The sequence below is a fragment of the Physcomitrium patens genome, chromosome 16 (genome assembly GCF_059467195.1).
Source record: "Physcomitrium patens ecotype Gransden chromosome 16, ASM5946719v1, whole genome shotgun sequence".
In the NCBI taxonomy this organism is placed as follows: domain Eukaryota; kingdom Viridiplantae; phylum Streptophyta; class Bryopsida; order Funariales; family Funariaceae; genus Physcomitrium; species Physcomitrium patens.
The window spans coordinates 3,003,922-3,029,191 of NC_143425.1; the positions used below are offsets into that span (position 1 = coordinate 3,003,922).

The window sequence follows — 25,270 nt, forward strand, 5'->3', positions numbered from 1 at the left end:
TTTTCATATATGGTAACTAAGACAAGTCTTTGTCACAATATATCGAATTAAATAATTTATTTAACATTAAAGAACAATGATTATATTCTTATTTTTAGAAAACCAGTTTGACTTTCAAATTTATTTATTGTATAGGAAGAAAAACATGTATATATATAGTGATATTTTTTGTGCACATTTTTTTAAAAGAAGAAATTTTAATTAAATAATTTTATAAAATATGGCATAAAACCTTAAAGAAAACTTGAGTGATAAGACATAGTTTCAAAATTACCAAAGGTGTTGGTGACTTAAGACAACAATATTGCATATTTGTTTGTTGTTGTTATGAATAGTACTTTGGTACCATTCGTATTCGAAAAGAGAAAAAGCAGAGATTTTAAAAAATAAATAAATATAGATTAAATTATTATTATTGTTATTATTCCTTAACCATGTTGCTTATATAGGGCTGCTCAGGGCTATTCCGAAGCTACCCACTACCTTTTCGGAAAAGTAAAAGACGCGGACTCGGCGAACGACGGACACAGAACGAATCAGAACACACGTCCACATCAACAGAGCGTCGTTCGTCGTCCGTCGTCGTCTGCCGCTGGTTGTCCGGGTGGGAAGCCGTGGCAGCGACGTCGCGGGATGCCAGCGTCCACCGCAAGTAAAATCCACCGCGTCATGCGACATGCTTCTAAGAAGTAACATTCCGATTGTTATACCCGCTTTGCAATCCCTCCCAATCCCCATCTTTCTCCTTCGTTACAATCGTACCGCAGAAATACGCGCTCCCGCACTCGACCCGCACTCGCACCCACAATCACGTCGTCGCTGCGCATGACGACGGGGATGATTGGAGCAACAGCTCGAAACCGATCTCTCATGTGCGTAGTGCCATGTCCTCTCTACCCTCCTCTCCTTCCCCCGTCTCTCACGTCTCTCTCTCTTCCTCTCTCATCAATCCTGACAAACTCTCCCAAGATGATGTAGCGATTGAGATGATGAGATAGAGAGACTCAGCGACAGAGATCAGAGGGGGAGCTTGAGGTTGCTTGCTCCCGTTTCCATCCCTCGTTATAACATTAGAGTGTAAGACAGTTTTCTTGCCTCGAGAAGAAGGTGTGCTATGTATTTTTTTCTGATGTGTGTTCGGCATGCGTGCTTTACGTAGCGTGTACTATTACTCCGAATGTGCCTTGCTTGTCGGGTGATGCAGTATAGCTGTTTTTGCACTTGTGGGTTTTGTGGTGCGGAGGCGGAGAGGGTGAGTGGGGATAGGAGGAGATGAGTTCCGAGGGTTTGTGGATTTCGGCTCTGGTTAGGTGGTGGGGGGTTATTGGCGAGAGGTTCCAATTTTGGTGGTGTCGTGGCAAAGTAAAAGTGAGATTGAGGTTTGAGGGTGCGGGAGTTGACGTGGAGGCAGTGGAAGTAAGGGAGAGAGCTTGTGGGAACCGCTACATTGATCTCGAGGTTAAGGAGTGCGGCGCATACCTGGTGTGGACGTTTTCTGTCTATGAGGTCCATGGTCGTTTGTGGGAGTCAATTAGGGTTATGGCATTGCGGGAAGTTTTGTGATGGTTGACTTTTCTTCCAGTGTTGCTTGTAGATTTTGCGACGCCGTTGAGTGTATTGCAGAATTTGGGTGTATTCTCGTGGGCGGAGATACAATAGAGCCGCATGTGGGTGGGATTCCATGTTGTAGTTGATGGTGAAGGGAGCTGGGTAGGGTTTGGGGGATTGCGGTCTTGCGTTGGGAGTTGAAAGGAGAGGTTTAAGGTGCGATGTTGGGTATCGTATGCGGAACTTGTGGAATTATGTCTCTTTACTGATTCATTTACGTTCTCTTACTGGTTTTTTCAGGTGTATACCTTGCAGCACAAGGTAGATCTCTTTGCAAAGCTGGGTAGGGTTTGGAGTTCTTCGGAAGGAAGAACAGTACATATAAAGACACGATCTGATCTGCATCTTGAGGGGAATTTGGCGAGATGTGGACAGGATTTGCTTTATGAGTTGAAATATTCTCACAGCACTAGGAAAGAGGATATTTTAATTCATTACGTGTTGCAGAGTATCAATGGAGGTCCAGGCAGATTCCACCAAGGTGGCTAATGATGTGGATGGTATAGAGGATAGCAAGGTGGTGGAGTCAGAGGTTGAGCCACTCCTGAATCCAGACCAATCACAGGATGAAATAGTAGATCAGCCGGAGACTTCTGTGGAGAATGTGGAGAGAGTGATGCAGCTGCCTCAGGTCGTGGAGCTCAAGAGATCACATACACTGCAACGAGAGAGATTAGTTCTCTCAAACCAGCCACTTGAAACCGTGAGACTGGCGGTTCTGTCTCTATTATACCAATGTAGGCTCTTGTGGATCCATGTTCTCAGCCATCATCTTCGCGTTGTTGGCGCCGGGATTCTCACCGTTGCGCTAATAATTGTACTTGCTTTTATTGACGGACCTCACGAGTACTACTTGAGGGAGGCTATTGCGTACTTCAGGTTTGCCGTCTGGTGGATAGGGCTTGGGGTTGCCTCGTCGATCGGCCTTGGTTCAGGCCTTCACACGTTTGTATTGTATTTAGGACCGCATATTGCCATGTTTGCGATGAGAGCTTCCCAATGTGGGCGGGTGGATTTGAAGGCCATGCAGTACGACACTCCACAGTGGGGCTTTCCTTCTTCGTGGCAACATAAGGAATGCTCTGAATTAGGCAAGCCAATGTTTCCTCGGCTCCCAACAGATGGTATGGAGAGCTACGTGGTTCCAATTCTTAAAGTTCTGCTACAGGTGCAATTGGAGGCGGTATTGTGGGGGATTGGTACTGCCATTGGCGAGCTACCGCCGTACTTTGTCTCACGTGCCGCGAGGTTATCAGGAGAGAAAGTGAAAGAGCTTGAAGATTTGGTGACTATCCCGGAGGATCAGAGCCATCCAAGTCTGTATAGCCGTCTAAAAGTGTGGGGTCTCCGAAGGTTCGCTCAACTCGGATTCTTCGCGATCCTGCTCTTCGCCTCTGTTCCGAATCCTCTCTTTGACTTAGCAGGGCTAATGTGTGGTCATTTCTTGGTACCTTTCTGGAAGTTCTTTCTGGCCACCTTGATCGGCAAAGCTGTGATCAAGACGCATATTCAGACGCTATTTGTAATTTTGGCATGTAATCCTCATGTTCTGGAAGCGCTGGAGGCAGGGTTAGCTTGGGTTATTCATCATCTTCCACTCTTGAACAGTTTTTCTCCGCGCATAATGGCTGCCGTGGGCACAGCCAGGGAGAAGTTGTCCGGTCATGCCGGCGCTTCAGAGGCCGTGAAAGGTGGTTACTCGTTCGGGTTTTTGTGGAATACTGTTGTTCAGATTATGATGTTATTTTTCGTCGCGTCGATTATCACTGCAACAGCACAGGGTTACCTGATGGAGCAGCAGAAGCGTGAGGTCACAGCCCTCGTGGAAAACCTGAAGAAGAAGAAACAAGAGGAGGAGCTGGAGAGGTGATTTCATATGAACAGTGACAGCGTGTAACCTTTGGCCAGAAAGCTTTTATAGATTCTAAGATCAAAGCCTTTTTCTTGATTGTATTCTTGACCAACAGGGGCTGCTAGATTTCTTTGTAGAGAGTCACTGATCATTCATCCGAGGAAATCACCTCTAGAAATGTAGGCATTGAACTTTTATTTTGGTTAATTTCTTGGACTATTGGAACATCATGCGGCGAGGCAGGTCTTATCTTATTGACCTCGCTAATTAGGATTCGTGTTGGATCTCTTCTCTTGCGGTGATAGCTGGTAGCAATACCCAGTGAGAGATCGCAATGCACCTTGTCACTATATTTTATACAGGTCGGACTGGGTCGTCTTCTAACTGCCTATTGCCGAGGTGGGTTTAGTTGTTACGCCCTCCATTGTTGTCGATGCAAGGAGTTATTGTGCAAACCTCTAGTTTTGGAGGAGGATTTGTAGGTTGATTGAAAATGCGACCCTCAGTCTACCATTCTGTGCAGGTGGAAAAATATTAGAATTAATCTACATCTTTTTCAGGCCCCTTCCTGCACCCTCTGCAGCAAGATTACTTCACCAGGTATGTGTGGTTCGGTGGAAGCTTAGGTTGATTCAGGTGGTAATTCTGGGCATCGGTTTAGGATGACATGGGAGTTCCAGGCATTGATCTGTGAACCTTGTTCCCATTTACGTTGTCTAGTTTTGGTCCTCATGTATTGAAGAAGTCCCAATCTTCAATCTTAGTTGTGGGTGTCTTGTGCATTACTTGTAGGTTACTCACGTTCTTCTTATGTACCACTGGTTTATCCAATTGCTTCGAAAGACAACATGACCAATTTATATTTCCATTTCATTCATGGCTTTGCTATTTGAAAAGTACTGTAAAAATTAAAAAATCAAACACCAATCTTATTAGTTTTTATTTCTCTGTTCATTAAAACTTTTGGAGTTGTAACTGCCAAGTAATAATCACAAAAGGTATTAAAATAAATTAATCATAAATAATATTCCATTGGTTGAGAGCAATAAAAACAAAAGTTTGATGCAAATATTAAAACAATTATAAACATTTGCGTTTGAAATTAGTTAAGTAAATACACACAAGATTGAATTATAGTCACCTCTTATTATATTATAAATATGTATTATTGTTGTTAATAGTATTTAATTTATCTCAGGGAATACGTCATTAGAGTAGCATTTTAAGTTTGCAATAAATAGTTCTAAACTTCACGTAATTGAACCCTTAATCAATACTGGATAGAATTTCTACACAATTCTTCATCTACAAATACATCTTTTTGATTTGAAATTATTTAAAAATTAGATTAAATTAAAAATTTAAGAAGAATCATGCACAATGATGATACTAAACTTAAGATTTGTAAATTATTTTTGAAGGATTAAGTACGAATTAATGCAAAAAAAAAAATCGATATAAAAATAATATTCATTAATTTTGAAAAAATTAAAAAAGTAAAAATAGTGCTCTCTTTTTTTTTTCTTTCAATTAATCTTTTACTTTTTTTGAAATTTTAGGAGTGACCCCTTAGCACCTTTTTGTCTAACATCATTGAAATATTTTGATCTAATTTTTTTTATTAACTTTTTGGAACGAATTCTAAACTACTAAATTTAACTCGCCTTCTTCCAATATTTTAGGATCATTATAAATTAGAATATATATATATATATATATATTAGAATTGATTCTACAATAAAGTTATAAAATATTTAAAATTAAACATGTATAAAGAGAACATATAGCAAAAGAAAAAAGATTCTTTAATATGTTTGTTATTTGAAAGAGATTTATTTTGTTTAAAAAAATTATCAAAAAAGCATTAATGAGTTCAACCTAAAATATGAGATTTAATAAGTTATATGATAAATATCATTACAATAGTGTTTAAAAATAATCCACAGTTTAATATCATGAATAGTATTAGATCTATAAATACTTAATGATTTAAATGAGTATACATTAAAGATTTCAATAAAATAAAGTATAAAAAATTATAAATTGATCAAGATTTATTGAAAAAAACATAGAAATTTAAAGATTCATTTGAAGTTATTATATTTATATTTAACTCAACTAATAAATCTGCTTTAGTATAGAGTCTATAAATTTCTGTTTTTCTAGTAAAAACTAACCATCACTAATATTCCATAATTAATATTTATTTTATAAAAAAGTGGCTTTAAAAATATGATTGATTTATTTGGTAAAAGATAAAGTCCAATAATTGATGTTAAAAATAAATCTACCTCATCAATTTTTATTCTATGTTAAGTATATTATATATATATTCGTGCAAAAAATATATTTTTTTAAAATTAGAATAAAAGTGTTTAGATAATATTCATTTTTAAACTATTAAAAATTTAGTTTTCTAGTATATTCAAGATTTTGGATAGAACAACATGATGATTTGGTTCAAATAGTCAAGTGATAGGAGGAATGGTTGCTTGTTGGAATCATTGAAAACAATTTTCTACAAATAACATCAGTTGTAGGTAAATTTACATTCACAATTAATATATAATGCTAATTTTTTTCCTCTAAAATGTAAGTTAAATGTTTTATAATAGACCTTACTTTATTCTAAAACATTTATTACATTAAATACATCTGCATTATATAATCTCTTCTAAATATTTTTGTTTTGAAGGTTAGAAACTCTCCATACAAAGATGAATGTGTTTACACTTGCAAACTTTCATTTATTTAACGAAAGAGAAAAAACAATACTTAAATAAACTCCCAACATGCACTTGTATTGAGTCTTAAACCTGCAAGTTCAGTATTTTGATACAAAATGAAACACCTCCACCACCTCCGCACACAAACACACACACTCATTCAAAAGCTGCAGAAACATAACACCAAGTTCACTGAAGTTCTTGTCACACACAAAGCTTACATGCATCAGCAAGTTGGAAAATGGGAGAGCAGTGCTTATGGAACATATCCACTCTTTTGTGTGAATCTGTTGCCTCCGCAGATCCCACAAACTCCCAGGAGCACGGCGGCCAGCATTGGCATGCTCAGTGAGAACTGCAACAAATTGTTGTGGGCGTGGAGCTTCACCGCCGTTGCACATGTTAGCTTCTGCACTAGCTTACCACATGCATGCACAACCATGAGATAAGTGCCATGATGGAAGCAGATGCATCACGAAGAAGCTGAGATCTGAGCTAATCGTGATTGTTCAAAAAGGTGGTGATGGACCACATCAGAGTGTGTCGATTGCGTCGTTGAGTTTCTGAAGGGGGAGATTCGAGTCCACTGGAAACTACATTTGATACCAAGTTTGTGGCGATGACGGAGGGAAACTCCGTTGCTGGACGTTGCATGCGGTTCGATGGCGTTCTTGGCTACTTCCACCGCCAATCCCTGATTTCAATCGTGGTGCACAGTCTAGAAGATGTTCAGTTTCATGTTAATTATAACGACGATTATCGATCCCCTGCCACTCGTTTCGGCCGATGATCTTGAGAAATTCAGGCTGAGATGACCAGGAACTAGAGCCGCCGAGCACTACATGGGTCAGGTTATTACGTGCTTGTACACTGCTGCACCTTGCCCAGACTAGAACGCAATCAGAGCCTGAGTTCATACCACCTATGCTGCGATGGGGTTAATGCTCCACCTTAATCCATTCACCAGCGATCGGAGCCTAACCTTCGCAGCTGTCACAGCCACAGTAATGTTGGTTCCCATTTAAAGAGAATGCCTCGATTACAGATCCCAAGGAGTAGTTGGAGAGACGAAGTTGATGTTGTAGGGAATTCCTTCACCCACACGAGAAGGCGAAATCCAAATTGTTAATTGCGTTGCGAACAGTCCAGGTCAAAGTGGATGCCTCCTTCGGAAGCGTAAGACAAGCATAAGAACCGTTGTTCGAACTCTGCGACACTTAGCAGCCTTTCGCGCAGAATTCTATTCCAGAAAATGGACTCGTTATTGTACGTAAACTGTACGAGATTTGGTGCAACAGGTTGCAAACATCAAACCATTGATTTTCATGTCTGATTGTAGGAAAACGACCTTGTTGAGTTATCACCCGAATACAATGGACGCTTATGGAGGAGAGTTCTGCAAGTGCGCACTCTCACCACTTTTCAAGGCCTAGGTCGTCACGTGAGCTTGTTCACACTCTCTGTATAGTTTCGGTGTTCGATCTGCAAAGTTCTCATTGTAACATCTGCACTAATGCCAGCCGCTCTCCCAGATTCCACTTGAATTCTACGTCACTCGGATGAGACATCGATCACGACCTTGCTCATGAAGAACCTTGAGCTAGGTTATTTTGGAAAAACTGTCACTCCAAGAGTTGCAGGGCAGGACTAAGCAACTACCACAGGGGGAAATGGTGACGACGACTTGAGATCAACCGAAGCTTCACATTCGAGTTTCAAGCAAATTAACCTCCTCCTCTCTGACATCTCCAATTCAAGGAAATTCAGGTGCCGATGAAAATATCCAACATTGTACTAATCCTGACACGGAGATGAGCTCAGCCTGTGCTCATGGGTCAAACTTGGCAACTTCATCACGTGTACTGCCAGTAACAAGTTAATCCTAGAATCAGGTTTCATCTGGATTGAATTCGTCCAAGTGCAATCACAATCAACAAGCTAAGAAAGTCTGATTTTAGTGCTGGGGACACCTCGGCTAGATGCGGGACTGGCTTCATCAACAGCTTTGTGGCCATCCAGTGAAGTTAAGTATCTTCAGCAGCCGGGGAAATACGACTGAGGTGGTCACCGACAAAACGAAACTGGAGGAATCATCAGAACAGCATAGTTCTATGGAGCGTAGTTTTCAAAAACTTCGTTGATCAATGTCAGGCACGCAAGATACTCAGGCATTATCCAATGCAAATCACAGCAATCTCAGTTTTTCACCTTTCATCCTGAATTCAGGGTGTTCTTGGAGAAAGGGGATCAGTCCCTGTGATTCCTTGCGTGCGTTGCAGACACAGCTCGTGCTCTGATACTTGCAATTGGACTTGGATTCCGAACACCTTCTCCATTGTTGCCATTCCCGGGAGATTGATGTACCGCAAATGATCTAGTGATCTAGTTCGGCTTCCAGTGGGGATCACCAGCTGCACATTCTGGCAGCAATGACAACATTGCTGCCTCTCGCTCCTCGACGAAACTGAGATGACCTCGAAGACGAACCGCATGCCTGATCAGCGAAGCAACGAAACTAGCAATCCCTAGAAATATTCTTGCAGACGTGCTATTAAATCCATTTCTACAGCCACTCCGCAAATTTAAGTCGAGACCATGGAAGCCGGGCAGCTCAAATTTCCGTGCCGTTCCAGTTGGGCCATCGATCGAAATCGGCTCAAATTAACACCAACAACGACCACAAAGAAAGGAGGAGATAGATTTCCTCAGTTGGATTTTCGGGTGGTCTAGGATCAAAACCCAACTGCTTCAACGAACTGTTTCTAGCGCTCTTTGTGTTGATCAGCATTGTAACCATCTGAAGTAACGTCAAGGATTCCACAAACATATCGATAACCTTCATTATCAGGATGCCGTGCACACGCTGCAAGGGGGAATCTTCATGGTGTCGATCACTTACACATCATCGACCAAGTCCAATTTGCACCCATCGTGCAAGCGACAAGATCACTAGATCATCGGAAGGAATGGAAAACCAGGCTGGCGGGTCTCGGTTGTTTCACCGACAAATTTCACAGGGGAGGTTACCGACACATTCTGCATCACTCCATGCACGTGTTCTGGTGCTTTCTGCGCATCTTTCTAGATCGTTTGTCGGTGAATTTCATCAAAAATTCTGTCACATTCCAGTTCAGTTGATTGATCCAATGGAACGTCATGATTTTTAAACGTATCAAATAATTCATTTTTGTGATGCACTTTTAAGAATGGATTCTTAAAACAATGTTTATCTTTAGCTTATAACTATTATTTTGGTTTTATAAGACATCAGTTATACCATGTATTATTATTATTATTTCTTTAGATTATTTAAATGCACTTTAATGTAACTGAGGGATTTTGGCAAGTTTTTTTGTTTCAAAATTTTATTTCAAAATTTTTGGTTCGAACAAATTGAAAGCTATTTGTCATAAAAGATATATGTTGATGATATTTATTTCGGGCAAAATAGTTATTTACTCGGTTTAATGACTCAAATATAATATTTAGACAACTCGATTGTAAAGGGCGTACAATGGTTTTTAAGTATGTATATTAGAATGGACGACCAAGCCAAATTTTGTTAAGAGTGACATAAAAATTGCCTATAATGATGGTAAAAATATTAACTTCATACACTTTAAAAAAAATCAGTTCAAACAATTATAATCTTATTGTAATATATATATATATATATATATATATATATATATAAGTGATAAAAAAAATTCAATTAACTGATTAATATTCATGGCATCAAAAAATAATTTACTTGCTCAATATTTTGTATAGCTAAATTCCTCCATTTTTATGTGTTATCAACAATAATAAACATTTTAACTTATTATCCTAAAATCTGTTTTGTTAATATTTTATTTTTCTATTGGAAATAAATGCATAATAATAATAATAATAGGTTTATAGAGTACAAAAGACACAAAAAACACAACACAAGGAACATGTACTCAATAGAAATGCTTTTCTTGTCGAGCATGTTCCGTATTCCATACTCAGCTAGGCCATACCCCACCCAATAAAAGTGGGGCCCAGGTTAAGGAAATAATTAAACAATGGCCACGACCATTCCGGAAGCCGCTCAGAGCTCTCCGAGCAGATTCCAATGCCCGTTCGTGTCGGAATTCTCAAGCGGGCTCAGATTCCAGCCCTAAACGTCGAAGACAGGTGGCATCCGTGTAAAGGAAGATGGGAACGGGTCGCTCCATTGAGAACGAGTCGTTCCCACCTGAGGTGTCGTCCTCACCTCGCCACGTCAGCAATGCCACTTGTCCGCGTTGGGTCTGATGCTCGAATGTCACGGGAGATGTGTGAAAAGGATTTCGTCGTCTTTCGGGAAGGTGTACTGACCACCAACTACGCATTATTCATTGTATGGGTCAATCATGTGGGGTCTTTTTATTACTATTATTATTCTTATTATTATATTATTAGTGTTTTTAATTCGATTATGAATATTCATGTTATTCCATTCCATTGTGTCACGTAACACTTGTGTGCGATGAGACAAGGCAGCAAAGAGACCTCTTTTTGGCTACCTTTTGAAAGCAATGGTTTGACAACAACCATGGGAAATATGTTGTAAAGGAGTGGGTTTGAAGAGAAGTTTAAAGAAAAGAAAAAAATAAAAAAAGAAAAGGTTGTAAATTTTAAAGCCTATGTAGTGGGTCTTTTTTGGGGAAAGAATGGAAGATTGGAATATGTCCTTCGTTTGCAATCCCTTGGAAAGCATAGTATAAATGTAATCCATAAAAAGATTAGATAGTATGCAATGGAATTTGATTATAAGAAGATGTAGCATTGGATTAAAGTGAGATACATATCCTCTGCATGGAATTATTTTTAATGCTGAAAATTCATGTATTTCTTAAACTTGTCATATCTTTTGATTGGTCAAAATATTAAAAAAGTCCTAGTCAAATTTCTCCAACTTTACAGTAACACATCTATATGTAATGTTCTTTAATTTTCATGAGAATAATTGTCAGTTTTTCAAAAATAGAAGAGTGAATAATAATAATAATAATAATAATAACATTATTTTTTAAAATGTTAAAATCAGTGTTAAACTTGAAGTTTTAATTTCTCATTTTTAACTGTAGCCAATAATGTTTTGGAATGTTTTTAGTAATTTAAGAAATTTTAAAGAATTCTTGTTGTTAAAATTACACAACAATATATTCTATCATTCAAGAATAAATTAATGTTACCAATCTAAACTAGATTATAAATTTATTATTGTTATTCCAATTTAAGACATTTAATATCAACAATCAATACAAAAACAATATTAAGAGCATATTTGCAACCATGATTTGAAAATAATGAAATTGTTTGGATCAGGCTTTAGGGTTTAGGGTTTCTACAAAGTTAATATGTTATTTATAAAGTTTGTTTGAAACTTTCAATAACAAAATTATCATTTTATATCACTAATGCAAGTCATTAATTCTTACTTTCTGCTTAGATAAGTCTTGTACAAACAATTTTTATTATTTATTATCTATTTATTTATTTAACAAGTATTTATTGCTAAAAATATTAGTTTTACAGTTTTTAAGTGTTGCAACAAATTACTGATGTTTGTATGAATCATAAGTACAGCAGTTTTTATCATAGTGAATTTTTAATCTTATTGTCACTCATCAAATCTGTGCTGAATGGTCTTTTCACTGCAATGTCTTTGTCTACCAGACTCAATTTCAAATTCAAAGTTGCTTTGTATGTATATGTGTATATACATACATACATACATATCACATAAATGACATATAGTATTTTTGATATAATTTAGTCACACATTGAGTCACAACATGAATGTAAAATAAAAGTTCAGTACATGTGCAAATCTTAGCACATATAAACAATTTCAATTTTTTCTTATCACTCTTATATACATATGTAGAACAAACAAACATCTAATTCTTCATTAACTCTTTGATCGATCTAAAATTTTGAAATTAAGATTCTTACACATTTTCATAACATTATTTATTTTTGTGTAATGAGATTCTTATGCATATTCATAAAATTATATATATAGCTCTTAATTTGATTATTGAATTTTAATGAACTTTGAAACTTTAGAATTTTTCACTATTTAGGTTTTCATTTTTGTTAATAAAGTTTACAGAAGTAATTAAGCATACTTTAATGCCGAGTTACTTACTACTAAACAGAGCATCAAGATTTGGTTGCTTTTCTGCCATTTTATGTGTATAGTTTAATAGTAATAGTATACTAAACCTTATCTTAAAATTTGGAATACATAAGCATACTTTTCTCCTGTAAAATATTTTTTAAATATATTTTGTTTTCATACACCTATATATATACATACTTACTTACATACATACATACATACATACAAACCATGATTTTATTATCACTTGATGTTTGAACTTAAATAATTTTTTAATACTACAAAATTTTGAAGCTATAACACACACACACACACACACACACACACATATATATATATATATATATACATATATTTATTTATTGTTTATGGCATTAATAGATACTACTATTATTGAATGGGGTTTTATTTTTTACACTTGCTAACTAGAAATACTACAACACTAAACAAATAAGAAGTACCCTTAGTTGGTAGATTTTACATGTATACCCTTATTAGTTTTGAGTGCAAGGTGGAATAGCTTGGACTCTTGATGGAAGTCATCTTCATCTTACATAAATGCCAGAAGAGTATTTGTTCTATCAGTTTAAATTTATTTTATAAAATAATATATTTCTATGACATATGTACATATTTTTAAAGAATCTATGCCACGATATTGTTTCAAGTCACTATAGTGTTTAGTAATCTGTAGAATTTCAACATCTTCACATAATGTGGTTTTAAGCATTCATCTAGTCAATGTTGATTAGAACAACATCCTTTTATATGTTTTTTTATCAAAAAACAATGTATCCTCAGCATCATCTCCATATTATAAACATTTAAAAAAAAAAAATGATGATGATGCTGATAATAACAATACTAAGAATAATAATAATAATAATAATAATAGAAGTTGAAAATATTATAACACCAACACATATCTTTACTTTTTTCCTATTCAATGAATTGCAGTTACAGTAAAATGTGAAATTTGCTTTAATTCTTTACATCTTCATCTGCACACAAAGGCCACCAATTCAAAATCGTTTTTGCAATTGTATACTTCAATAAGTGGATAAAGCTTACTTTTGCATCTTCTATTTTGTAGATATGTATCTATACTATACAAATATAAATAAATAAATAAATAAAATATCTATATCTATATATATATATATATATGCAAACATTCTTATCTAGAAATGCTATAAAATAAAACTAATGTCTATCTCAGATTTGTTAATTAAACTCTCTCTCTAAGAAAGCATACCAGTTGCACTCTTTTGGTAATTGATTTGCTTCATCAACAAGCTTTTAATCACCATATTATAAACTAATCATTCGCATCCATTCATCATCCCTCACTTGTCACAATTATTTTCTTCCACATTTTAATATTTAGTGAACACTAAAAAAAGGGTGATTGCTTTTAAAATTCTATATTTAAACTCTGTCTGTAAGTTGACATTCAAAGGATGGGCAAATTCCTCCTGCCGTGTCAGATGAAAAATTGTCTATTATGGGGATTTTATAATATAATAGTATAATGATTATAGAAATTATTCCCTAACTTTATAATTAAATAAATGTTTGAAGAATTAAGAAACAACTTATTATATATATATATATATATATATATGTGTGTGTGTGTGTGTTTTCTTTTTTCTCTTAAAAGAAATGCCTTTGAAATGGGTAGGATATTTATTGTGGATGCACTTGAATCTTTTAGAGGTAGAGAGGGGGGGGGTATCCATGGATATCAACGCATGCCCATTAAATTTTTCTATTACCAATAGATAGATTGCTAGCCACCAAGCAGTAGATGATAAGGATGAACTTGCTTAGGGGTACCCACCACACGATGGATGAACGAACTTTTCTCTCACAATCATTCATCCTCTTTCGTCTTGTACTTCCATTCATTCCTTAGAACATCTTGTAAAACATTGTTGACCCCTACTTAAAAAAGATAAAATAAAATAAAAGATAAAGAAGAAAATATTAATGCGGTGAAAACCTATTTCCTCCTATAGCCGTGTAGAAAGCCCTCACAAAAATCTTTCTACGAGTCCAAGCGACGCTTTGAACAATGGGAAGCCGGAAACGGAAAGAAAAAGACGCACCGGAAAGACAAAAAGGAAGAAAGTGGGGGCAGCCCAGAACGGGTGGCCAAAATAGAGGGTTCCAGAAACGTGGCACGGGTGGCGTCGGTCCGCCCGGCCCGTGGTCGTGAATCCCTACAAAGTGTGCCGGTGGTGTTCAGAGAGGACTTGCCCTACATCCCACGCCACACTTGCAGGACCGTGTCGCCTCTTGACGCGCCCTCATCGCCGCCCCTTTGCCTGCTCGTATCGTGTATATATACCCTCGTCAGGGTGCACTGTGCGTATTCCAGTGTTGTTGTGTGTGATTGTTGCTCTTGTTTTTGGTGCGTCGATCTGTTTCCAGTTTTTCCTCGTTCTCTTAAAGTTTTCCTCCCTCTGTTTTACTTCGTTTTCTTGTGGGAGTTTGCGATTAGGGTTCCGCTCGTGCTTGCGACGCTCGTCACGTCTTCAGATCCGGTGCAGAGGCAGTTCGTCACGTCGGGGTTCATGTTGGACTTGTCGGAAACGGTTATTCCGGCCTCTTTTGGTACGTTCATTTCCCCCCTTATTTTGGTCCTCGTTATGGCGGTGGCATCTGTCGACTGAAGAGGATTTTTTACCGTCGTTTTGGTGCTACGTTTTCTGTCTCAGAAGAGGTGGTTGTTTCTTATTTGTGGTTTTATGGATAAAATCTCTAGTTGTTAGTCCTCGTAGGGATCAACGTACTTTTGAAGAATAGTTAAGGGATTTAGTGGTAACTGGGTTTTTGTTTGGGTTAGCTGTGGAGCTTTGTTGTCGGTTTTCTGACTTTCTGCCCTTCGAATTTGTGCAGATCCATTTGCGGAAGCAGATGTTGAGGATAGTGGAGTAGGTTCGAAAGGAAGTGGATATGTGCATGTTAGAGTGCAGCAAAGGAATGGACGAAAGAGCTTAACAACCGTTCAGGGATTGAAGAAGGAATTCAACTACAACAAGATTCTGAAGGACCTGAAAAAAGAGTTCTGTTGTAACGGTGTTGTTGTCCAAGACCCTGAATTGGGTCAGGTCATCCAGCTCCAGGGTGACCAGCGGAAGAATGTCTCGAACTTTCTCGTTCAAGCAGGAATTGTGAAGAAGGATCTCATCAAGATTCACGGCTTCTAAGCTCGTGGCATGGCTTCACCAGCAGTCGTTATAGAACACTGAATAAATGCCTGAGAAGGCACCCCCGTGGTAGTAACGTATTTATTTTACCATTTCATGGTCGACCTTGAAAGGGAGGACAGATGCGTGTTTATTGTTGACACTGGCACAGTAGATACTTGCGCACAAGATCGTTCCTAACGGTAGAAGTTCTAGTTTTTCAGTTGCAGTGAATCTGTTCTATGTGTGGGGTTAGTGCCTCTTGTCGAGCTTAATGGCGATTATACATGGTAATAAATCATATATTTGGTTATTTGTGGACTACCTCCTACCCTTGTATGCCGCTCTTATTACGTTTGAGGACATTTATCATCACTGACGTAGTTGACGATGTTCTCCGTTTCACTTGTACCCACCTATCCGGAAGCGATATAGATTATGATGTGATTCTTACGTTCCCAGTTAGAAACCCAAACACGTGGTTCGAATTCTGACTCCCACGAGATCTTAGCATCACTCTACGTTGCCGAGGTGAGTGGCTCTTGTTCGACATCAGCAAATTATTTCAAGTTGATGTAATGTGTTAGCCTACGGCTGTTGCTGAAATCCATCGATTTGATTTCGTAACATTGCTATGAAGTGCCGACTTTCGTAACAATTCACATACCATTTCACCATTTGTTCAAGTTGAAACCAGAGGGAAGTGAGATAGAAGAGATCGATGAGTTCATTAGATAGAGCGTGTTTGTTTTTCATATAGGATATTACAATCATTAACACAAGAGAGTAGTACATTATACTTGATCCTTGAATAATTGCCAGCCCTTGGAAGTGAATTTGCGTGGATACATCTTGTAATAAATCTAATGCTTACTATATATTACGTAGTTTTAAAGTTAAACAGTTGTGTGTGCAGTATGCTGATTCTTCTAAGTATAGCATTGGATGGTAACACTAAGAGAAGCAAAATATGTAATGTGTTCTCATGCAACATTCCAATGTGCAAAAGACAGGGTGACATCAAATTTATGGTGTTTAATGTATATATTTATTAATAATCAATATTATATTACTATCCCAAATTTGAAGTGAAACTTCACATTTCACTTGGACATTCTAAAAGGGAATAAGAAAAAGATCAGGCTTCTTACTAGCTTTGCATTTGTGCTAAGACACAAAACATCTAATATATATATATATATACACACACTCAGAGACTATTTTTCTATTGATTTTAAATTTAGCTATTTCTTTTACTTTGCTCTTCTATTTCAATCATAATATACTGTAGTTGAATTTTATAAGAATTATAAAGATTGCATATAATTAAAATATAAGTTAGAAATGCAAGTATAATATTTTATTTTTTGAATAAATATTTATAAATAAATAATAGATAAAATTTATAACAAATAAAAAAAACTAACAAGAAATTGATTAAATCAGATAAGTACAAAATTAACACCAAAGTGATAAGTTAGAACTCCAAGAAATGTATTAACAAAAGACTAAGGATTTCTTTAGCTTTTATCCTAATATATACTAGATATTAGGAAGCTTTTCAAGAAGTTTCCATATTGCTTGAAGATGAAGCAATCACAAGAAACTTCTCAAACAACTTCCTTAATCTTCTTAGAACTTTTTAAAATTTACTAGAATATTCTAAGAATATCCTTAAAATATTATAAAATATTATAGAATATAATATAGTATTCTAAAAATATTTTTAGAATCTTTTGTTAGATGTATATAGTAATAAGAGACTAATGTATTATACAAAATTATTTTTCCAATACTTCTATTAGGATATTAATCTTCATCGTCAAATTAAATTTCATCCATAGAAAAAGTTCATCTATTTTAAAAATGGATGTATAAAAAATGTTGTGTTTCAATCTTCTTTTTGGTGTTGTGATGTTGAAGAGCTCTCTTATAGTTCTTCCACTGCTTCTTCAATTCTAAGAAGGTATGTGATTTCTTCAATTAATTTGTGTTTTCTTGTTGCTTCTTTTTTATTGTTTGTATTATGGATATCCAATAAAAATGTTCTATTAGGTTATAAAAAGTTTAAAAATATTCTTAAAATATTCTAGTAGAAGATTTTAAAAATATTTTAAAAAAGTTTTAAAAGATTATTAGAATATTTCACCAAATTCTAAAAAGTTCTAGGAAGATTAAGGAAGTTCTCTAAGAAGGTTCTTAGAGTTGCTTCATCTTTAAACAACATGAAAACTTCTCAAGAAGCTTTTTAAGGTTGCTTTATCTTTAAACAATAGAGGATTTTTTCAAGAAACTCTCTAATACATGATATATATTAAAATTGAGATTTAGGGGATTTTCAATCTCAACAACATATCTCTTGGAGTTTTAGTTCACCTTTCTTGGTATTGATTTTGTATTGATTTGGTTTAATCAAATTCTTGCTAGCTTTCTTGTTGAAATTCTTCTGCTCAATTTCTTGTTTGGTCTCTTGTATAATATATTTGTGACAATTTATCTAGACTACCTCCTTATTAATACTAGAGCTTGACCCTTCTTGATTGAAAGTGAATTATCCTTTTTCTTGAAGACATTTAAAAGCTTTAGAGATTGCAAAGTATCTACTTCTAAATTGGTATTGTTTAAAAACTTCTTATTCTTTCACCATGCCTAGATGTAAAAATGTCAGTATGGTTGAGTCTTTTGAGTCCAAGTTAGATATTATGAACACACTCAATACTTTATTTTGTAGAATTTCTAAAATTAAGAATTTTTTTATAAGATTTTATAGTGATGCAAGACTTGGAGTACTTCAACTTGTGATGCAACCACTTTTTCAAGCTTCTACATCCAAAGAAGTGAAATAGATTAATTTTATAGTACATTTTAGAGTAGCTTTTTAAAAGCTTCATAGTTGATGTTTTGATTTTACATGTATTTGTAGTTAATTGGTAGCTTAAGACTTTATCAACAAGTTAATCACATATTGGTAGCTTGCGGAACAAGCTAATTATGTGGTGCACATATTAAAAACTTGCCTTGCAAGTTAAGATATGTATCTTACAAAGTCAATATATTTTAGAGGTCCTATAGGACATCGCCACATAGCTTCTAGTTAAGAGTATATGGAGGCAAGAGTTAAGCCTTCTTCACTCTTGTCAATGCCTTTCTAGTCTTTAGTCTTGTTTCAAGACTTTGTAGTTTTTTTGTTTTTAGCAATAGCCATTCTAGTTCAATATTATATTATCTTTGAGTGACTTTTTAGTTCTTTTTAATGATACAAGAGTATATTGAAGATTTCTTTTGTCATGATTCATGTCCTTTACAATTTGAAGAGAGTGCTAACTTACTGTTTTTGCCTTGTTTTAGAAGTGAATGGATTATCCCATTTTTATTGTTGTATTATAGATGTTGTGGACTATCCACCTTTAAATAAAAAATCATGTTTTTTAATACTGATATTTTCTTAAAAGAGTAATTTATCCCTCTTTGAGGAATTTTTTTATTAGATACTAGAGGTTGCAAATTATCTCCTCTAATTTAACTTTTTGAATTCATTTGAGTTGTCTATGAAAGGAAAGGTTATGGATGCTATTCTCAACAGAAGCGAGAATAGATTTGCAATTATTGCAAATCTTCATGAGCTTGTCAATACTCTAAAAGTAAAAATTTCATGTATTTCTAAAGTGAATCATGGAAGTACTATGCCTACGCCTATGGAAGAAGTTCATAGTTTGCGATAAGAAGTTATGCACTTGAAAGAAGTAAGTAGATCAACTTTGCAACCAATTCTAAGAAGTTTTGCTTCTACAAGTACGATGAAAACAAGGATTAATATGCTTGAGAAGTTTGATGGAACAAAATCAAAATTTCAAGGATTTTTACAACAAATCAAGCTCTATCTAAAGTTGCATCTCTTCTAATACTTTGATAGATTTATTCAAGTCGAATTGATAGGCATACTTTTATCAAAAAGTGCTCTTTCTTGGTTTGTACCTTTAATGAAAAAAGATTTACGACTCTTTTATGATTTGATTTGAAGTCTAGAAGTATTTACAATAAAATTCAAAGAAAGTGATCAAAAAAGAGTAGCAGAAACCAAGTTCTTATTTTTATGATAAGAATCACAATCATCCACTATATATATTGTTGAATTTTAAAACCTTGCTTGCGATGTGGACTGGAATGACAAAGCCCTTATCAAACAATTTTGATATGAATTAAAGGATAATTTCAAAGATTTATTACATACAACACCAAAGGCAAAATCTTTAGAACAATTAATTGCTTAAGTGTCACGGACATATATATTTACCTCAGTAGTTACTTATATGATTAAGTAGAAGTAGATAAATATAGAAAAATTTCATAAAGTCTTATAGAGAAGCTTCCTAGAAGCTGTATAGATGTGGTTTTGACTTTAGATGTGTTTGTAGGTTAGAAACTTGGCCAAAAAACTAACCATGTATTGGTAGCTTATAGAATAAGTTATCTCCATATGGTAGCTTGTAGAACAAGCCAACTACGTGGCACATAGATAGATAACTTGCCTTGCAAGATAAGACATGTGGCTAGCAAAGTCAACACATGTAGGAGGTCCTATAGGACATCACTACATAGCTCTTAGTTAGATAGTATATATAGAAGCAAGAGTGAAGCCTTCTTCACTCTTGTCAATGCCTTTCAAGTATTAGACTTGTTTCAAGACTTTTTAGTCTTCTTATTTTTGGCAATAGTCATTTTAGTTAATATTACATTAGATTTTGAGGGACTTTCTAATTTTCTTCAATGATAGAAGAGTGTATTGAGGATTCTCTTTCTTCGAGATTCATGTCCTTAATAGTTTGATAAGAGTGTTAATATATTATTTCTATCTTATTTTAGAAGTGAGTAGATTACTCCACTTCTATTGTTGTATTTTGAAGGTTGTGGACTACCCACCTTTAAACAAAAAATCTTATTTTTTAACATTGATCTTTTCTTTAAATAAAGTGGATTATCCTTCTTTGTGGGATTTATTTTTAGAGGTTGCGGATTACCCTCTTCTAATTTAACTTTTGAATTTGTTTGAGTTGTCTATGGAAGGAAATATAATAGATGCTGCTCTTAACAAAAGTGAGAATAGATTTGCAACCATGGCAGATCTTCATGAGCTTGTCAATACTCTAAGAGTGAAAATCTCACATATTTTCAATGTGAATCATGGAAGTACTATGCCTACGCCTATGGAAGAAGTTCAGAGTCTGTGGCAAAAAGTTGTGTAGTTGAAAGAAGCAAGTAGATCAACGTCACAACCAAATCCAAGGAGTTTTGCTTCTACAAGTATGACATGGATAAGGATTAGTATGCATGAGAAGTTTGATGGAAAAAGATCAAAATTTTAAGGATTTTTGCAACAATTCAAGCTCTATTTAAGGTTGCACCTTTTCCAATATCCTAATGGATTTACTTAAATCGGATTCATAGGCATACTACTATCAAGAAGTGCTCTTTCTTAATTTGCACCTTTAATGGAAAAAGATTCACGACTCCTTTATGATTTGAACTCATTCCTAGAAGTATTTATGTCCACATTCGGAGAAAGTGATTGAAAACGAGTAGCAAAGACCAAGCTTTTATCCTTACGGCAAAGATCACGATCAGTGACTATATATGGTATCAAATTTCAAAACCTTGTTTACAACATGGACTAAAATGACAAAGCACTTATCAACCAATTTTGATATGGGTTGAAGGATAGCATCAAAGATTTGTTATTAATAATGCCAAAAGTAGAATCTTTGAAATAATTTATTATTCAAGCCATTGCATGTGACAATTGTTTATTTGAAAGGCATCAAGAATAAAGATTTGGTTGGAGAGAAACAAGTAAAGTAATGGCGGTAGCTCCCAAGTTTTTTGAAACATATTCATCAAAGCCATAACCAATGCAAATTGATATGATACATTTAAAACCTCTCACGAAGTAAGAAAAGTCTCAACATTGCCAAGAGGAGTTATCTTTATATTGTGGAGAAGCTAAGCACACAACTCAATATTATCTAAAGAAGCAATGCAATTACAAAATGAAGAAAATAATTACCAAAGAAGATAACGTATCAAAAAACGAGTTTCTTTAGCTACAATAGGGACCTTGCGGCTGGAATCATGTGCGATACCTAATAAAGGTCCTATCTTTTTCTCAGATCCGTCACCTTATTTTATAATAGAAGTATATTTATGACCTAATAATCACAAAGTCTTTACCTTGTTAGATTTAGGAGCCTCAACATGTTTTATAGATGAAGATTTTATCAAAAATCAAAAAATATCTTTAGTGAAGAAAGTTAAATCTGTACATGTAGAAGTCATAGATGGTTGTTTGTTGTCTTCTGGAAATGTTACCTATGAAACTATTCCTTTAGATGTAGCAATTAAAGATCATAACAACATAGTAGTATTTAATGTAATAAAATCTCTCTCTAATCCAATTATTTTAAGATTATCATGGCTAGAAAAATATAACCTTCAAATAGATTGGATTTCTCGTAATCTTAACTTTCTTGTTAATATAATTTAAGATTGCGTTAGTAAAGTAGAAGTACGTAAGTCCAATACGTCCAAATCTTTACTAGTAGGTGCAAAAGATTTCATGCATGCTGCAAAAGAATGATCATCTTTTGCTATATATGCTACACCCATTTCTAATAGTAAAACAATATCGAGTGGTATTCCTAACCAATATCAAGAATTAGAAGATATTTTTGAAAAAAAAGAATGCAGATATTGTCCCCGAGCATCAAACTTATGATTGTTCAATTGATCTACAAGAACAAGCTCAACTACCATTTGGACCAATCTATAGCTTATCGCAAAATGAATTGGTTGCATTAAAAGAGTACATTGATGAAAATTTGGCAAAAAACTTCATACGCCATTCTAAATCTCCAATCGAGGCTCCTATCTTATTTGTGAAGAAGAAAGATGGATCTTTGCGAATGTGTGTGGATTATCGAGGACTCAACAAGATTACCATCAAAAATAGGTATCCTTTGCCTTTGATTTCAAGACTTCTTGATCAATTCAATCAAACAAAGATCTATACCAAAATAGATCTACGAGGAGCATACAACTTAATTCGTATAAAAAAAAGAGATGAATGGAAGACTGCTTTTTGAACTAGGTATGGACATTTTGAATATAATGTCATGCCTTTTGGACTCACAAATGCACCGGCTACTTTTCAACATCTTATGAATGATGATTTTTGTGAGTTTTTAGATGATTTTGTTGTTTGTTATTTAGATGACATTCTAATCTAATCTAAGAACACAGAAGAATATGAGCTTCATGTTCGTCGTGTATTACAGAAACTTAGAGATACAAGATTATATGCCAAGTTAAAAAAGCATATATTCCACACTATTCAAGTTGACTTTTTAAGATACATCATTTCCAACAAATGCCCTATGATAGATCCCAAGAAGGTTCAAACTATCATAGATTGGAAGATTCCAAGAACAATACGAGATGTGCAATGCTTTTTGAGCTTTGCTTATTACTATCAAATCTTCATTAAGATTTTTTTTTTTTCAAGTTGCAACTCCACTTACACATTTGACTTGTAGAGACAAACTTGAGTAGAATAAAGAAGCAAAAATATTATTTGATGATTTAAAGAAGGAGTTTATTTTTTCACCAATCTTATATTGCATTGACTTCTCCAAGGTATTTTTTATAGAAACAGATACGTCTGATTTTGTTATAGGTGCTGTGAATAGATGACAAACTCCACCCAATAGCTTTCTATTCAAGGAAATTTTTAGAAACTACGATTAATTATGAGATCCATGATAAAGAGCTCCTTGTAATCGTGGATTCATTTCAAGAATGGCTTCATTATCTAAAAGGCACTTCAAGTCCAGTTATCGTATATACAAACCATAAGAACCTCAAGTACTTCATGTCAACACATGTCTTGAATAATCGTCAAGTCCGTTGGAGTATGTTTTTATTTAGATTCAATTTCAAGGTCACTTATTAACTCGAAAAATAACAAGGTCTATCGAATGCTCTTTCTAGACGTTCTTATCTTGCACCAAAAGAAGAAGATGTATCTTTTGATCAACAAAGATCAATTTTCTTGAAGCTTGAGCATTTTCATCTTCAAGCTATAAAATCAACATTGACTATTGATTCAACATTTGTGAAGCAAATTCAATTAAGCATGTCTTTTGATCTTCTTGTTCAGGATATTAAGGATACTTCCTCTAAGTCCCATGATACTTCCAAGTTTGAATTTAAGAACAAACTACTATATTTTGAAGGACGCCTATATGTTCCAAAAGGTGAAGCTTGATTACGTATTCTTCAAGCTCTTCATGACTTTCTAGCAGCATAATATTTTGGATACAATAAATTTTGGAACTAATATCCAAGGATTTTTTGTGGCTGAAAATATAGAAGGTAGTTAAAGATTTTGTACAATCTTATGATATTTGCTCAAGATCAAAAACTCCTCGTTATCGACCTTACGGACTTCTTCAGCCGTTATCTATTCCAGAACAACCATGGTCTTCTGTTTCTATGGATTTCATCACAGATCTTTTAATTTTAGGTTCTTATGACTCTATATTCGTGATAGTAGATCATTTCACCAAGATGGCACATTTTATACCATATACAAAATCTATCACAGGTGAAGAAACAACTAAGCTTTTCATTGACAATATCTATCGCTATCATGGATTGCCAAAGGATATTATATCAAATAGGGGGACTCAATTTCTATTAAGATTTTGGAGAACCTTATTCAAGATTCTAAAGGTGGATATAAAGCTTTCTTCAGCTTTACATCCTCAAATTGATGGACAAACGGAATGGATAAATAAAGTTCTGGAGGAGTATTTGAGATGTACCATCAACTGACATCAAGATGATTGCACAACTCTTTTATCATTGGCAGAGTTTGCATATAATAATTCAATACATTCTTCCACTCAACAAACAACTTTCTTTGCCAATTATGGTTATCATCCACGTATTCATACTTTTGACTTTTCAAAAGTTGATAATCTTCTGGCAGAAGATTTAGCAAATCACTTGTTAGAGCTATATACAACAATGAAGATACAATTAAAAGATGCTCAAGAATGACAAGAGACCAACGCGGATGCCTATCGCAAGGAGCAACCACAATATAATATAGGTGACAAGATATGGTTACATCGTTGTAATATCAAGACTACTCATCTTTATGATAAATTAGATTATTATAAGTTGGGACCTTTTCCTATTTGTGAACAAATCAATTCTGTTGGCCATCGATTACATCTACTGGAGTTAATGAAAATCCACCCTATATTTTACATGTCTCTTTTGAAGCCGTATAAGACAATGAATATCTTGGAAAGAAGATAAATGCCACCTCCTCCTATAGAAGTAGATAATAACCAAGAATTTGAGGTGGAAGAATTCTTAGATTCAAAGTGGCACCGAAATAGGTTGGAATATCTTGTTTATTGGCATGGATATGATATTAGTCAATGCACATGGGAGCCATCAAAGAATCTTGCAAATGTAGCAAAGAAAGTTGAAGTCTTTCATCAACGACATCCATCAAAACCAAGATGAAGAATAACAAACCTTTGCTATAAAAAAAACAAGATCAAAGGAAAATAACATTCTACCTTCTATCTTTCATTGTAGTTTCTGTGTATTTGTGATGAGATGGAGCACCAACAACCAGTAGATTCAACTCAAGAGCTTTCATGTGCGGATTTACCAGATAAGAAATTAC

The 25,270-nt window shown here is 34.9% G+C and overlaps 2 protein-coding genes across 7 annotated transcripts; both read left to right on the forward strand.

The window, feature by feature from the left end:
- Positions 1–696: 696 nt before the first annotated feature.
- Positions 697–4,333, forward strand: LOC112293753 (vacuole membrane protein KMS1). 6 transcript variants are annotated; one of them, XR_016506915.1, is made up of 3 exons: positions 713–872; positions 1,849–3,859; positions 3,984–4,333. XR_016506915.1 is itself a non-coding variant. In XM_024543555.3 (2 exons), exon 2 carries the CDS (start codon positions 2,063–2,065, stop codon positions 3,476–3,478), a length of 1,416 nt encoding a protein of 471 aa, XP_024399323.1. In that variant the 5' UTR covers positions 697–872; positions 1,849–2,062; the 3' UTR covers positions 3,479–4,333. The 6 variants fall into 6 exon arrangements, 3 of the variants coding, with proteins under 3 accessions (XP_024399323.1, XP_090112847.1, XP_090112848.1); XR_016506914.1 differs by lacking the exon at positions 713–872 and adding an exon at positions 889–1,077; XR_016506916.1 differs by lacking the exon at positions 713–872 and adding an exon at positions 898–1,107.
- A 10,258-nt stretch (positions 4,334–14,591) lies between these two features.
- On the forward strand, positions 14,592–15,826 carry LOC112293774 (protein translation factor SUI1 homolog). Its single transcript, XM_024543595.3, has 2 exons — positions 14,592–14,938; positions 15,224–15,826. The coding sequence occupies exons 1-2, from the start codon at positions 14,899–14,901 to the stop codon at positions 15,532–15,534; spliced, it is 351 nt and encodes a 116-aa protein (XP_024399363.1). The 5' UTR covers positions 14,592–14,898; the 3' UTR covers positions 15,535–15,826.
- Positions 15,827–25,270: the final 9,444 nt, after the last annotated feature.